The following is a 13,204-nucleotide window of genomic DNA, read 5'->3' as shown; positions in this document are numbered from 1 at the left end:
TTTGGGTTGCCTCCAGTTTGGGAACAAAACTGCTACAAATTTGATCAAAAGGTTTTGAATGGAAATGTATTTTTATTTCCAATGGGTAATTACCGACTGTGATACTGGTAGGTTATATGGTAATAGTACCTAACAGTGGTGGTCTTGATTGTCTATTTTTGGGCATTAATCTTCTAATTAGTACTAGAATCATTCTCAACTGTTATGAAATCATGACTACATACTGAACACTGCACTAGAAGATAAGAGAGGACTGCAAAACAAAACCTTGCTATGTTTAAGTAGACATTGAAGCTGAACAGAAGTCTCCTGTAGACAGGAAAAAGGTTAGGGAAATTTACCAATGATGTTCTGATTTTGATTGTATTGCGAGGATTTTTAAAAAATAACAATTCAGTGAAGCTATTGATCAACTCCAAATGCCTGTTTAGAAATCTATACATAGAGTGCAAATGATACTCAAGAATCAATTGACGTTAAATGTTCAAACACTTCAACTGCCAAAAAAATACTTTTTGAAGATGCAAACGACTGCAGTGGAAAGTACTGTGGGACTCCATTAATGGTTCTGTTAATTACTGGTTCCTGCTTCGGACCGCAGTATCCATTGAAGGCTGAAGTGGCTAGGATTACCTGCGCACCGGCTCCTGGTTGTAACTGAGATCTAAATTGAGCGGCATCAAGGAGCCGAGGGCGCACAGGTAACGGTCGCGGCTGCATCTGACGTTTAAAATCGCTCTGCCAGTGGGGCCTGGGCTGCCTCCGCCAGGCCGGCGCGGGAGAGGAGAGTGTGGGGCGAAGGGGCAGGGCCCTCCCTCGGGCAGCGCACGAGGCCGCCGTCCGCGCCTTGGCCTTCACCGCGCGGAGCCGACCGCCCGCGAGCTCCGCAGCCCGACGCCGGCGCGGCCCGCAGGGGCGGGCAGGTGAGTGCGGTGCGCGCGCGGCAGTGCGCGAGGCGCGGAGCTAGCGGAGCGCAGCGGGCGGCTCCTGCGCTCCGCACCGCCTCTCCGTACGCGCGCAGGTCGGGGATGCTCGCGCGGCCCCCTCGCCTTTAAGCTAGCGGCCCGGGGGCGGGGGAGGCGGCGTGCGTGAGTAGCCGGGAGGGGCCGCGAGGCGCTCCGCGGAGCGCCAGCCGGGTTTGTCCGCCGCCGTCACCTGACCAGACGGAGGCGCCCCAGCCGAGGTGGGGGCGGGGATGGGGACGCAGCGCGGAGCGCAGGAGACGCGGCGGCGCTGGCGGGGGAGGCGACGCGCGGCGGGCGCAGGGACCGCGGAGCTGAGGGCGGGGGCCCGGCCAGGGCGGGAGGCATCGCGCCCCGGGAACCGGGTCCGCGCGCCACCCGACCGCACACACCCACCGTCGCGGCTTCCCTCGGGGCCGAGGTCCGCTCATCCGGCGGCGGGCGGCGCCGCTGCAGGGCGCGGTGAGTATCCGCCGCTGGGCTCGGCCCCCTGCTCTGCGGGAGGCCGCGCGGGGAGCCGGGAGGCTAATCCCAGGGCGTGCAGAAGGGCAGCGGCCGGTGACAGCTCCGCCGCGCGCTCGGGGCGGGCGGGGGCTGGGCTGTCAGCCCAGCTCGGCTCCTCAGCGGGAAAGGGCGAGGCGAGGCAGGCGCAGGGAGGCTGGGGCGCCTCCGCAGAGCCCCCGGATGCCCCTGCGGAGGGGACTAGGGGCGAGGGGGAGGGGGCCGGGTGGAGGCCTCGGCGTCGTTTTGGAGACACCGAGCGAGGAAAGAAGAGGAGGCGAGGGTGTAATATGGCGCAACATTAGGATAATCTCCAGCGCGGACGAGGGAGGTCGAGCCCATTGCTGCAGCAGCTCCCAACAGGAGGAGGGAGGTGGTCAGCGCTGGGTGTTGCATTCCCTCTCCGGAGCGTGCAGGCTGCCCAGAGGAAACACTGCGGCATGGGGAAGGGAGGAGGTGGGCGACTGGTGAGCAAGATGCCCAGGGAATAACCCCGACGCACGCTGGGACGAGTTCAGCACCAGGAATCGGCTTGCAGAAGTGCTCCTTGACAGAAAGGACTGAAAAGTGCATGGGATGAGATGGAATGAGGACCCCGCCGAGGTTCCCTAAAGGACTTGCTCGGGGATAGTATCCCGTGGGCCGCCTTGAAGGAGCAGGGCTGGAAGCTCTGTTGGCCCTGAGAGCTGGTGCCAGGGTGGGGTCGGAGGAGGAGAGAGCCGCCATGCGGCTGGAGGAGGCAAGGCCTGGGTGCTCAGCGGGTAGGGTGTAAAGCGGGACCATCTCCCCTTCTTTCCTGCAGAGGAGGAGGTGATAGACAGGGCTGGAGAAGATGTCGGGCCAAACGCTCACGGATCGGATCGCCGCGGCTCAGTATAGCGTGACAGGCTCTGCGGTAGCAAGAGCAGTCTGCAAAGCCACCACTCATGAGGTGATGGGTCCCAAGAAGAAGCACCTGGACTGTAAGCATCTCTTTATATAAGTGGGACACGCGCGTGGCAGAGGCACCCAGGATGCCAGAGGTGCGGCCTAGGCTGGCTTAGGGTTATGCAGTGTCCCTTGAACTCCCGACGGGTTGCCGCTGAGCTGAAAATCTCCAACTATGGAGATCTAGCCTTGAGTCAGCCTTGAAAGTTTGCCTTTTGAGCCTTGTTTTCCTTTTGTTGACCTCCAAGGTCCTCGTGGATCGACACAACACACACACACACACACACACACACACAGACACACACACACAGACGCACACACACATACAAGAAATTGCACAAATGTTCACACGAAATTGTACAAATGTTCGATTAGACACTTTTCAGCTCCCATTTCTTCCTTTCTCCACCAGGCTCCCTCCTCCAGGTTAAAGGAAATCATTTAAAATGGGGGACAAGATGAAGGTCAAACTTGTCACCCTAGTTAGTTCCTACATACATTTTGAATAATTCTAAAGCGCTATACTTTCTCTGTTGCTGCAGAAGGGGTGTGTGTGTGTGTGTGTGTGTGTGTGTGTGTGTGGTGCACCATACCAAATTTAAATTAATTCAAACTTCAGATGAGGAAATGACACTAAATTGATGATGGCAATTTTGCTTTACACATCCTGGCGCATTTCTTTGTCCCATTCTCAGAAAATTCTGGGTACTGTGATTATCCCATGGTGACAGAATGGATATACTTTCTCACCTTTGGAGATAGTACAATTTTAGAGGAAAACATTTAGTTCTCATTTATTTCATATTGATTGTGTGAATAAACCAGACTTTATTCTGGTTCAGGATCTACAGATTTCTGAATTATTTCATTTGATTAACATGTAAATGTTTTGTTACTATGAAGGGTAAATAAGGACACTGTATAAAAGTTTTACTTGCTTTGGATATGAGGCTCCTTGTAAGTAAGGTTACATCAGACTATATTTTAGTGTTTCTGCTTGGTCTTTTTGACCTGCATAGGATCTTTGGTTATGACGTTTGTTGGCAGCAGAGACACAGGAATAGCCATGCCCAGTTCCCCATCTGGCTTTTCCTTGCACATTTTCTGGTTTTTTTAGCTTAAGTCCATCCCCCACTGTCTCTTGTGCGGCTGAGAAAATGGCAGCAGTGTTAAAACCAACTCCAGGCTTATCATCTGCACAAGCAAAGCTTGAGGAAGCTCACAGCTGGACATGGTAAAAGTTTACAGCCTTGTGAGCCTATTGTCTCATAGCACTGAATAATTATTTTCTAGAAGCTCTTCTGAGAAGAAAATAAAAGCACACCTTTCCTGAGGAAATGTTTAACAAAACTTATTGACCACAGTATCGTGTGTTATGCATGTAATACAGGGTAAGAGTGGCCTCCAGGGCCAGGACATCTAAGTGAAGTAGAAATTACAAATTCATGACCAGCTCATTTTGCTGCAGCATGCTGAATCATTTAGCCACTTTTCCATCAGTTTCCCCAACTCTGAAAGGATGACTCATGTTTTAAGAGTGTCTATCAGTGTAGAAAATTCTCATAAAAAGGATAGGTTTAGAACATATTTATGCGTTTGAGCATTTCATGAAGACATCATTCAGATAAAGACTGACTTGTGAGACTCAAATATTTAGTCACCTTAATGTTTTAGATCTGGAAGAGTCTTTTAAATTTTTTGAAAGTGGGAGATTTCCCAGTGATATCAGCACCCATTAGTGATGAGGATGATTTTGAAATTATGGAACATGGGAGAAGATTCCATGTTAATAGAAAGCGATTGTAGTAGGAGCTGGTGTTGAATTATTAATATAAATAATCAGATAAGCTAACCATTTATTGAACAATTACTGTATGCCAGGCACTGAGCTTTATATTATTAACCGGTCACTATTTAGGTTCAACAAGTACAATAAACTTTTGTAGTTTTTAACTATGCATTTAACTCTCATCTGATTTATTTAGTAGCAGTATCTATTGATGAAGGGAGAAAAGGAACCACATTAGCCTAATTTACCTAATCTCCAAAACATCTACCTGCTTCTCTGGTTTTGTGTAGAATTGAGCATTATAACCTTCACACATGTAATGGTCTCTATGTATGAAAGTTTTAAAAATTCAGTCATAGAAATGAGTAAAACCAAACACTGAGTAATAATACTTATTAATGGGTTTCTTGTGCAGTGTTTTTACTTTTATAATAAGTAATAAAATGTATTTTCTACTTAAAACCAACCTTTGAGTGGAATTTGGAGAGACAGATATCACACCATCAATGTGTGTTATTATAAGAAAAGGTTATTTGGGAAACCTGAGTATATAAATTATATGTATTAGGCCATCTCTGCCAATTTCTTGTCAAGTAATTCCTTTGAAAAGCAATAGCCTACCTAGGGAATTTATGTCCAGGCCTTAACTAACACACTAGTTATAATCATAAATAATAAACCTGAAAAAATACTATGACTTTTAAAATGCAAGTCACACTTGTTGTTAAAACATGCAACTACATAACTAAAATTTGCAAGAATGAAAGCGTTCTGAAGTAGTTGGTATTTTACTGGGTGGGAAGAAAAAACAAATGTATACTCTGAGTTTGAAACAACAAAATTATTATTAGTTTGACATATTAGAATGTTGCAATTCACAGTTTAGGTCAGTAGATAATTAGAATGAAGTATATAGTTCTGTGATTTTTTTAAACTATTGGATTAATTGGACTCAGAATCCTTAGGGAATATATATTTAATATAATATATAAAATACTTGTTTAGAAGATAACACTTTTAGGTGGAAATCTCAAGAAAATTATTGTGAATTTTAGTGACATAAATTAATGCTTAATGGTGTATGATTTGTATGTTTGAAGAAATGATTCGTTAACTTCTAGAGGCACAATTGCATATGGTTAAAGGGTGAAAGAAAAATGAAACTGCTTTTTTCTAGTAACAGTACACTAGAAAGAAAACAGATTCAAAACACCATCACGATAGTCAGCAGTTAGGTTAAGTTTAAAGCATTTCGTAAGCCAGGTGTGATGGCGCACACCTGTTATCCCAGCACTTGGGAGGCAGAGGCAGAAGGATCATTGGAGTTCGAGACCAGCCTGGGTTGCAAAGTGAGCCCAAGGCCAGCCTGAACTGCATAGCAGGACCCTGTCTCAAAAAGGAAATAAAAAAAAATTTTTTTAAAGATTTTATACTTTGATTCTATACTTTTATACTTTGATCAAAGTATATGATAAAAGATCATATACTTTTTGATAATCCAAATAAGTGTTTTATAGGATCTTTGGATTATGTAAAACTTTGAGCTCATACCCTGTCCTACTAGAGTAGTGTTGCCTTTTGCATATGAAGATGAAAGATCTAATTGGTGTTAGTGTGACAGATTTCCTACAGACATTTGCACTATGCAGCCTTACTTTTCACTTGTAACTTGTGCCTATGTAGCATCCAGAATTTAACAAATAATGCACTTTTTTATTACAACTGTTTTTATACTTTAGTAGGTTTTCCTGCTCTGTCCTGTGGCTGATGGGTAACCAGTAGTGCCAGTTAAAAATAAAAATTTAAAAAAATCCACCAGGACACCCACTGTCTAAAAAAGTACTCTGAAGGGTTTCAGATGAATAGACTAGGCCCAAAGAAACATCGGTAGGGAGAAATTTAGAAACTTGTGCAACCATGGTATAAGATTTATTTCAGTTAATAGTGCTTATGATCAGTTTCTATATCCTGTATGTTATATTGCTTATGTGTTACATTATTTGATAATATTAAAATTCAAAATTATGCATTATTTTCATACCATACCTATTGGAATGTCAACTTGGTTATCAGTAATCATATTTTTCTCATATTAAACTTCTTAAGAGATTTTAGTAATTAGTTTAGCCTACATAAAAAAGCAAGTGCTTCCAGTTCTGAATTGTAAGTTTGAGATACTATAATTTTACTATTTGTCAAAACTAAGAAAAAAATAAGATTATGGTTCTTATAAACATATTTAATAAAGGCAGTTCAGAATGTAGATTGTTTGATTCAAAGAAAATATTGTCAAAGTACCATAAAATTCCAGCTACTTTAATTGTGTTCATAAAATATCTGAAACCTGGGCATGGTGGCACATGCCTATAATCCCAGCACTTGGGGGGGCTAAGGCAAGAGAATTGAGAGTTCAAGGCCAGCTGAGGCTACACAGCAGACCCTGTTTCAGAAAAATGCAAAAGAAATTTTGTGAGTAAAAGTAGGACAGAAATTTAAACTTAAAAGTCGATTTACCAAGCCGGGCGTGGTGGCTCACGCCTGTAATCCCAGCACTCAAGAGGCTGAGATGGGAGGATCGCTGGGAGTTTGAGACCAGCCTGGGCTACAAAGTGAGCTCAAGGCCAGCCTGAACTGCATAGCGAGACCCTATCTCAAAAAAGACAACAACAAAAAAAGTTAATTTACCTAAGTTTGCTTAGTATATATAAATATACTTTAATTTAGAAAAGAAACAATATACATATTTTGATTTAAAGAAATGAAATTTGGATACCATATATTTGTAATAACATTCTGTGTGCTGAAAGATCCAAAAAGAGAAGCTGATTGGCCAAAATAAAGTAGAACAATGTATAAAATATTACTGAACACTAGGATAATTTTCAGTATGAGAAGTATACTTTGATTCCATTTGTTCTCTTTTAACTATTTCCTGTTAACTAAAATTTTCCTATACCATGCACACTGTGATCCTCCTTGATTTCAGCTCTGGTAGGAGATGGTTTAAATAAGACTACTACATTACTTTTTAGACAATCATGAAGAGAGAGGGGAAATATTTTTCAGGAAAGCATTTAACCTAATGGTGTTTATATTTTAAGTGTAATATAAGGAGTCCAATCTGTGTTCTCTTGTGATATTCTTGGAAGATGCTCAGATTCTGTGATATTCTTGGATGGTGTTCAGTATCCCATAAGGAGAGAAAAATCATATGATGTTCTAGGGTTGGTAGCAGAAAGGGAAGCAAAGGAGTCACAGAGAGTCTTAGGTAATAGGAGGAAACATATGTTAGAAGAAATTTACAAGTAATTAAGCAAGTTGTGTAGGGTTGGGGCTTTAGCTCAGTAAGCGCAAGGTCATAAATTCAATCCCCGTACCAAAAAAAAAGTGCATAACAGGCTGTGTGTCACCTTGTGACATAGTGAGGATTTTTTTTTTGATATGAGGTCTGGCCATACAGTACAGACTGGCCTCAAACTCGCTATGTAGCCCAAATTAGCCTTGAACTCATGGAGTTCTTGCGTCAGCCTCCTGAGAGCTGGAATTACAAGCATGCATTACCAAGCCAGACGAGGATTTTTTTTTTTTTGGTATCTTTTTTCTTGTTCATTTTTGGAGGACTCTTTTTTTCTGTATTCTATAACATTGAATATATTTGAGTGACTTTAGATGTGTTTTCTCCATTGTGATTGTTACACTTTAGATCTAAAATGAACTCCCCCCAGTCTCCTCTATTCAGAGATGGAGCTTTTGGAAGGTGATTAGATTGTGGAAGTATGATATTTACTTATCAGTAGATTAATCCATTGATGAGTTTATAGCTGAATATACCATTAGAAAGTGAGGCCTAGTTGGAAGTGGCTCACTGGGGAACATAACATTGGAGGATGCATTTTTGTCTCTGGATCAGCCCTTCAACTCTGTACTTCTGGTGTCAGTGGGTTGAAAGCATTCTTCCACCTGTCCTTCTGCCACTATGCTGCTTCTGCCTGGAGCCAGCCAGCCATAGCCTGAACCCACTAGAAACTGAACCAAACAAACCTTCTTTAATGCAAGTATCAGGTATTTTCTTCTAGTGATGGGAAAGTGACTAATACAGTGATATAATGTGTTTGGGTGGGTAGTTTGTTAGAACCAGTAGAACACTGGTAACTCAGATTACTTTATTTCTTTTTTTGGTGTTATGGATTGAACCTTGGATCTCATGCATACTAACCACATTGCACCACTGAGCTATATGCCAGCCCTCAAAACATTGAGTATTTAAACATTGCTTTGATAATTTAAGAATAATCTGTATTTATAAAATACATGAAATCATAATTGCAGTATTTGCATGTAGCATTCTAGATTCAAGTCTAGAGTTTTGGTATATTACTGTGCTTTTAATATTTAATAAATTGCTATGGAATACTTGTCTGTAACTTAATTTGTACATTTGGTTGCCCTGAATGTTTCAGAAACATCCTTTAAAAATCTTTCCTCTTTGCTTCAAGCTAATTGATGAAGGGATAATTTTCTTCAGAGTTTATGTTGATTTCATTAACTCAGTAAAGACCCTGATCCCTGAGGGCTAAGGATGCCTTCCTAACAGAATTGTATTTTGGTAACTCAATGCCTGAGCCACAATCTGCAGAGAGTGCCTTCAAATATGATCATACTGCATTTACATAATTTGAAAAGCTACATTTTATTATCATTAAAAATTTTATTCTTCAGTTCTGTTTCTTTTTTAAGTTTCTTTTAGGAAAATGTATTGTTTGCTTGTAAAGGGGTATGAGTGTTTTATTCTTAGGCATTTATGTAAGGTGAGAGTTGCTCTTTTTTTGTAAAGGAGAGAATACTTGAATGATATACTTTATGTCAGTTGCACAATTTTACTCAATGACCTATGAGTAAAATATTATAGACTATTCCACGGGGCAGTGAGTGACGATAAAAACCAGGGAACTGTACATCGAGGTCCACTGTCTTTTTCTTGCTGTTTTCTGGTGTCTCATTTGTTCTAAATGAGTGAGGATCCTCCTTTCCAATGTGTGTACATAAGTTTATGCTTCTTAAAGAAGGATCTAGTATGTTCTAATAGCTTTTGTGTTGTGCCATTCCTGGCTCCTCAAGAGAGAGAAGTTACCTCTTTTTCTGCTGTATGGGGTTTTTCTTTTTTCATTTGATCATCCTCCTGAGGTTAGCACTTGTATTTTTAATTACAGCTCTCCTCCTTTCTACATGAGTTATTTTCTCTGTCATCTATGTCTCTAACCTCTCATTCTATAATTTTGTAAACATTTTCAAGTACATTCACTTAAAAGAAGCAAAAATAAAAACTACCCGCTTAACAAATGTCTCTGGACTCTGTGACCTCTTCCTAACAAGCAACCTGTCATCTTCTGCTTTATTCTTCCCCACAAGTAAACTTCTCGAAACACTGACCTCACCACTTCAAAGTAAACAAACATAACTTCTACACTTGTTTGGACATTCTATGCCTTTGATTGGCTTAATTCGTGTGTGAAATATTAGTGTTATTATTAACTGTCAGTCATTGTCTTCTCAACAAGCCACTAACCTGAGTTATCTGTCATGTGTTAGATCTAGTAGGTGATCAATGATTATAGAACTCTTTGAAATCTCCTTGCTTATCCTCTCCCTTGGTTTATATCAGTAATAAACTTCATCTGTAACATGAAAGTTCATAATAGTACCTATCTCACTTTGATGAATGAAAACAAAAAGGCAAATAAAATACTTAGCCCAGAGTTTGACATACAAATATTCAATAGTAATCAGTTATTATCACTGCTACTACTGCTAACGATTACTAGTACAATTGCTGCTGCTATTATGATTGCTATTACTAGTACCATAACTATTACTATTGTCTCTGTAACAGTTCCTGTATATCTTTAGTGGTTTGACCCTTTGCTTTGCCATACTTATTTTTTACCCTTTTTAACTGTGTCATACTTTAATTTCAACTACACTAGTCTATAATTTGGAAGCTATATATATTACTTGCATTCTTTTAGTGATTATCCTTAAGAATTCAATATGTATTCTTTGCAGTATATCAGTAATCTCTTTTTCAGAAATTCAGACATTCGAAAACTTTACTTTACCCACTTTTGATTTGTGTGGTATTATTGTCTAATGTTTAGTTCCATCATAGTTTTAATCATCAAAGCTTGACATTATTTGATTGAAGCGTTGTCTATTCACATAAATTTATCCCGTAAATTCTTTGCTCATAATTTCATAGTTTTCTTCAACTGTGTCCTGAGGCATCTTCAGTGAGGTTTTTTACTGGTAAACTCCATTAAAAAATATTATTTTCATGATTTTGAAAATTAATGTACCTGAATATGCAATTCTAGAATGACCATTATCATTCAAGATAATATTGTGCTCTTAAGTATTCATTTATCTACCTGCCATTAAATAAAATAATCTCGTGTGTGTGTGTGTGTGTGTGTGTGTGTTTTGGCTACTTTTATAATCTCCAGTTTATGTTGTTCTTCAATAGTGTGTGTGACTAGATACAGCTTTCATTTTGTTTATTCTGTTTGGAACTTGTGTTTCTAGAATCTGATAATTGATGTTTCTCATCAGTTGTGGAAAATTTTCTGCCTCTCATGTATTTTTGATTATTGCTTATACCTTATCCTTTTCTCTGTCCTTCAAATATTAGATATATGTTAGACTTTATTGCATTCATACATCTCTAAATACATCTTTCACAGTTTCAGTGCTCTTTCTTCTGTTTCCTTTTCTGATTGGTATACTTTATTTTTAGATACTGTATCTTCAAGTTTACAGATTCTCTTTAATTTTGCCTTATCCACTTTTGTACATCCTTTGTTTATCTGTTTATTGGTACCAGGGACTGAACTCATGAGTTTGTACTTGCCAGGCAGATTCTTGTGCCGCTAAGCTAAATCCCCAGCCCCTTTTTAGTTATATTTTTAAGTCTTGAAATTTTGCAGAGTTTCTTACTTTTGGAAAATGTAAATTTCTTGCTCACATGTTTAATTCTTTTATTTCTTAACCATTTTAACGAAACTAATTTTATATTCTGTATCACATACAATTAGCATATGAAATTCTGCTTCTGCTGTTGAATACACCTGACCCTCAATCATGGTGTTTCCTCATGTGTTTTATAATTGTAGACTCCGGCTAGAACCTCACCTGTGGGAATCTTGGGAAGCCTGGAGTCACCTGGAGAGAATTTGTGTGTGTTTCCAAAAGGACCCACAGGTGCTGTGATCCTGGGAGCACTTTAAGTTGATTTCTGCTCTCAGATTTTCCCATCCACAGCAGGCCCATGTCTCTAATCCTTATCCATAATTTGAAAATTCCCAAAACTAAGAAAACCAAAATTAATTTTGTAAATCATTTAGTGGCAGAGTTGACCTTATATAGTTTTTGTATTATCTATCACAAAAGTTCATATGTCAAGCTACAAAAATATTTTCACATTATTTTGTGCTGCTGGCATCATAGTAGCACATTAGTGTGTGGCATGTACACCATCACATGTTTGTTGAACCTGAAAAATCATGGGTTCTGGAAAACACGTGGCCTTGAGAGTTTTAGGTATTGGAGTGTCCAACTGTAGTATATATTCGAAAGCCAAGTTGAACAAGAGGAAAGCTGTGGTTACCAGTAGGTACCCTAGAGATTGTCGCATCCACCCAGAGTGTAGTCTTAGTAGGGCACATTTTCTGTTGTTGTCTTTTGCTAAAAGATACTTTTTTGTTTTATTCCTGTTACTTTTATAACCACAAAGGATCCCAGATATTTGTAGGGGCCCTAGCTCCATCTAGTCACCTTGCTTTGTCATCTGTTAGCCATGCAGGGTGTTAAGATCTGAGCCTTTAAACTGCTGAGATTAACACTTGCCTTCAGGGAAGCCTTCTCTTAGTATTACTGTACTGTGTGGTTTCCTGAAACCATTTTTTTTTTTTGGCCCAGGGGCTTACTTTTATTTTAACTTCAGACAAATGGATGGAAGGATGACTGCTTTATTTATCTAGATTATCACATGTTTTTTCTTTGCTAGTTCACCTGTATACTGGAAATGGAGTCAGCCTGATTTTCTGTCTTTTATTCTTGTCTGCATAAACACATACAGCTCAAATTTTATTCTTGAGCTACTGTTTTAATTTAGTAGAGTCACTGTACCATGCATTATTTTGAGGCCTTTGCACATGTAATTTCTGTGTTATAACACATTTCAATCTCATTTCTAAAACTTAGCTTTAGACGTTTCTCAGTGCATAGATGGTCCCCCTATGCATATACCTCTCCCTTATTCATAAAGCTGCAGTGAGATTCTGTTTAGTAATTTTCTTTCTCTAGTATGAAGATTATTTCAGACTGCTTCACCAAACCTAGTAATAGCAGATTTTGGTAACTGTGCTAAATTGTGATTTTTTTAAATTATAACCTTCCTGTTTCCCAAGCTATAGATGCTTTATTGTCACAAACTTTCTACTTAGTGCTTACTGTACACAGTTAATACATATTTCCTGACAGATTCCCAACACTTGTGTTTTTAAACACTTGTATTCTTGTAATATGATTAAAATTCAGTTTGAATACAATTATAACCTTGGTAGGGAAAGTTAGAACAATGAGCAATTGGGAAAAAATTACATTTTACACAGTTTATACATATGATTTTTAGTTGGGGATTTAAAGCACATATATGCTTCTCTTGGGATATATCATCCATGATTAGATAATAGAATGATTAGGTATTTAATAAAATTATTCATTAGCATTTTATATGTATCTGTAAATTCTTTAATTGTTTTGAGTTGGTTACAGCAGGATCCCATGGCTTTATTCATTTAATAATTCATAAATCTATACATTGTGCATTTTAAGGATGGATATGAGAGAAAAACATTTCAAAAGATAACACATTTAGTCTTCACTATTTAGTGATATTATTCAGTAGGTTGGCAGTATTACCATTAACTTTGAGGGGTAGGCCTGGGGATGTACGAAACACTCACCTAGC

The 13,204-nt window shown here is 39.8% G+C and overlaps 1 protein-coding gene across 8 annotated transcripts in view; it reads left to right on the top strand.

Moving 5' to 3' along the window:
* Positions 1-1,282: 1,282 nt before the first annotated feature.
* Positions 1,283-13,204, top strand: part of Snap91 (synaptosome associated protein 91) — a 110,864-nt gene continuing 98,942 nt past the window's right edge. For all 8 annotated transcript variants that reach the window (XM_063233148.1, XM_063233146.1, XM_063233145.1 and 5 more), the window contains exons 1-2: positions 1,283-1,424; positions 2,266-2,425. In XM_063233148.1, the coding sequence (XP_063089218.1) occupies positions 2,296-2,425 (130 nt within the window). In that variant the 5' untranslated portion in view covers positions 1,283-1,424; positions 2,266-2,295. The remainder of the gene's footprint in view (positions 1,425-2,265; positions 2,426-13,204) is intronic.

The sequence above is a fragment of the Cavia porcellus genome, unplaced genomic scaffold (assembly GCF_034190915.1).
Source record: "Cavia porcellus strain 051 isolate PalLab524CR breed Dunkin Hartley unplaced genomic scaffold, mCavPor4.1 scaffold_22, whole genome shotgun sequence".
Classification (NCBI taxonomy): domain Eukaryota; kingdom Metazoa; phylum Chordata; class Mammalia; order Rodentia; family Caviidae; genus Cavia; species Cavia porcellus.
This window is presented reverse-complemented; position numbering and strand designations above follow the sequence as displayed.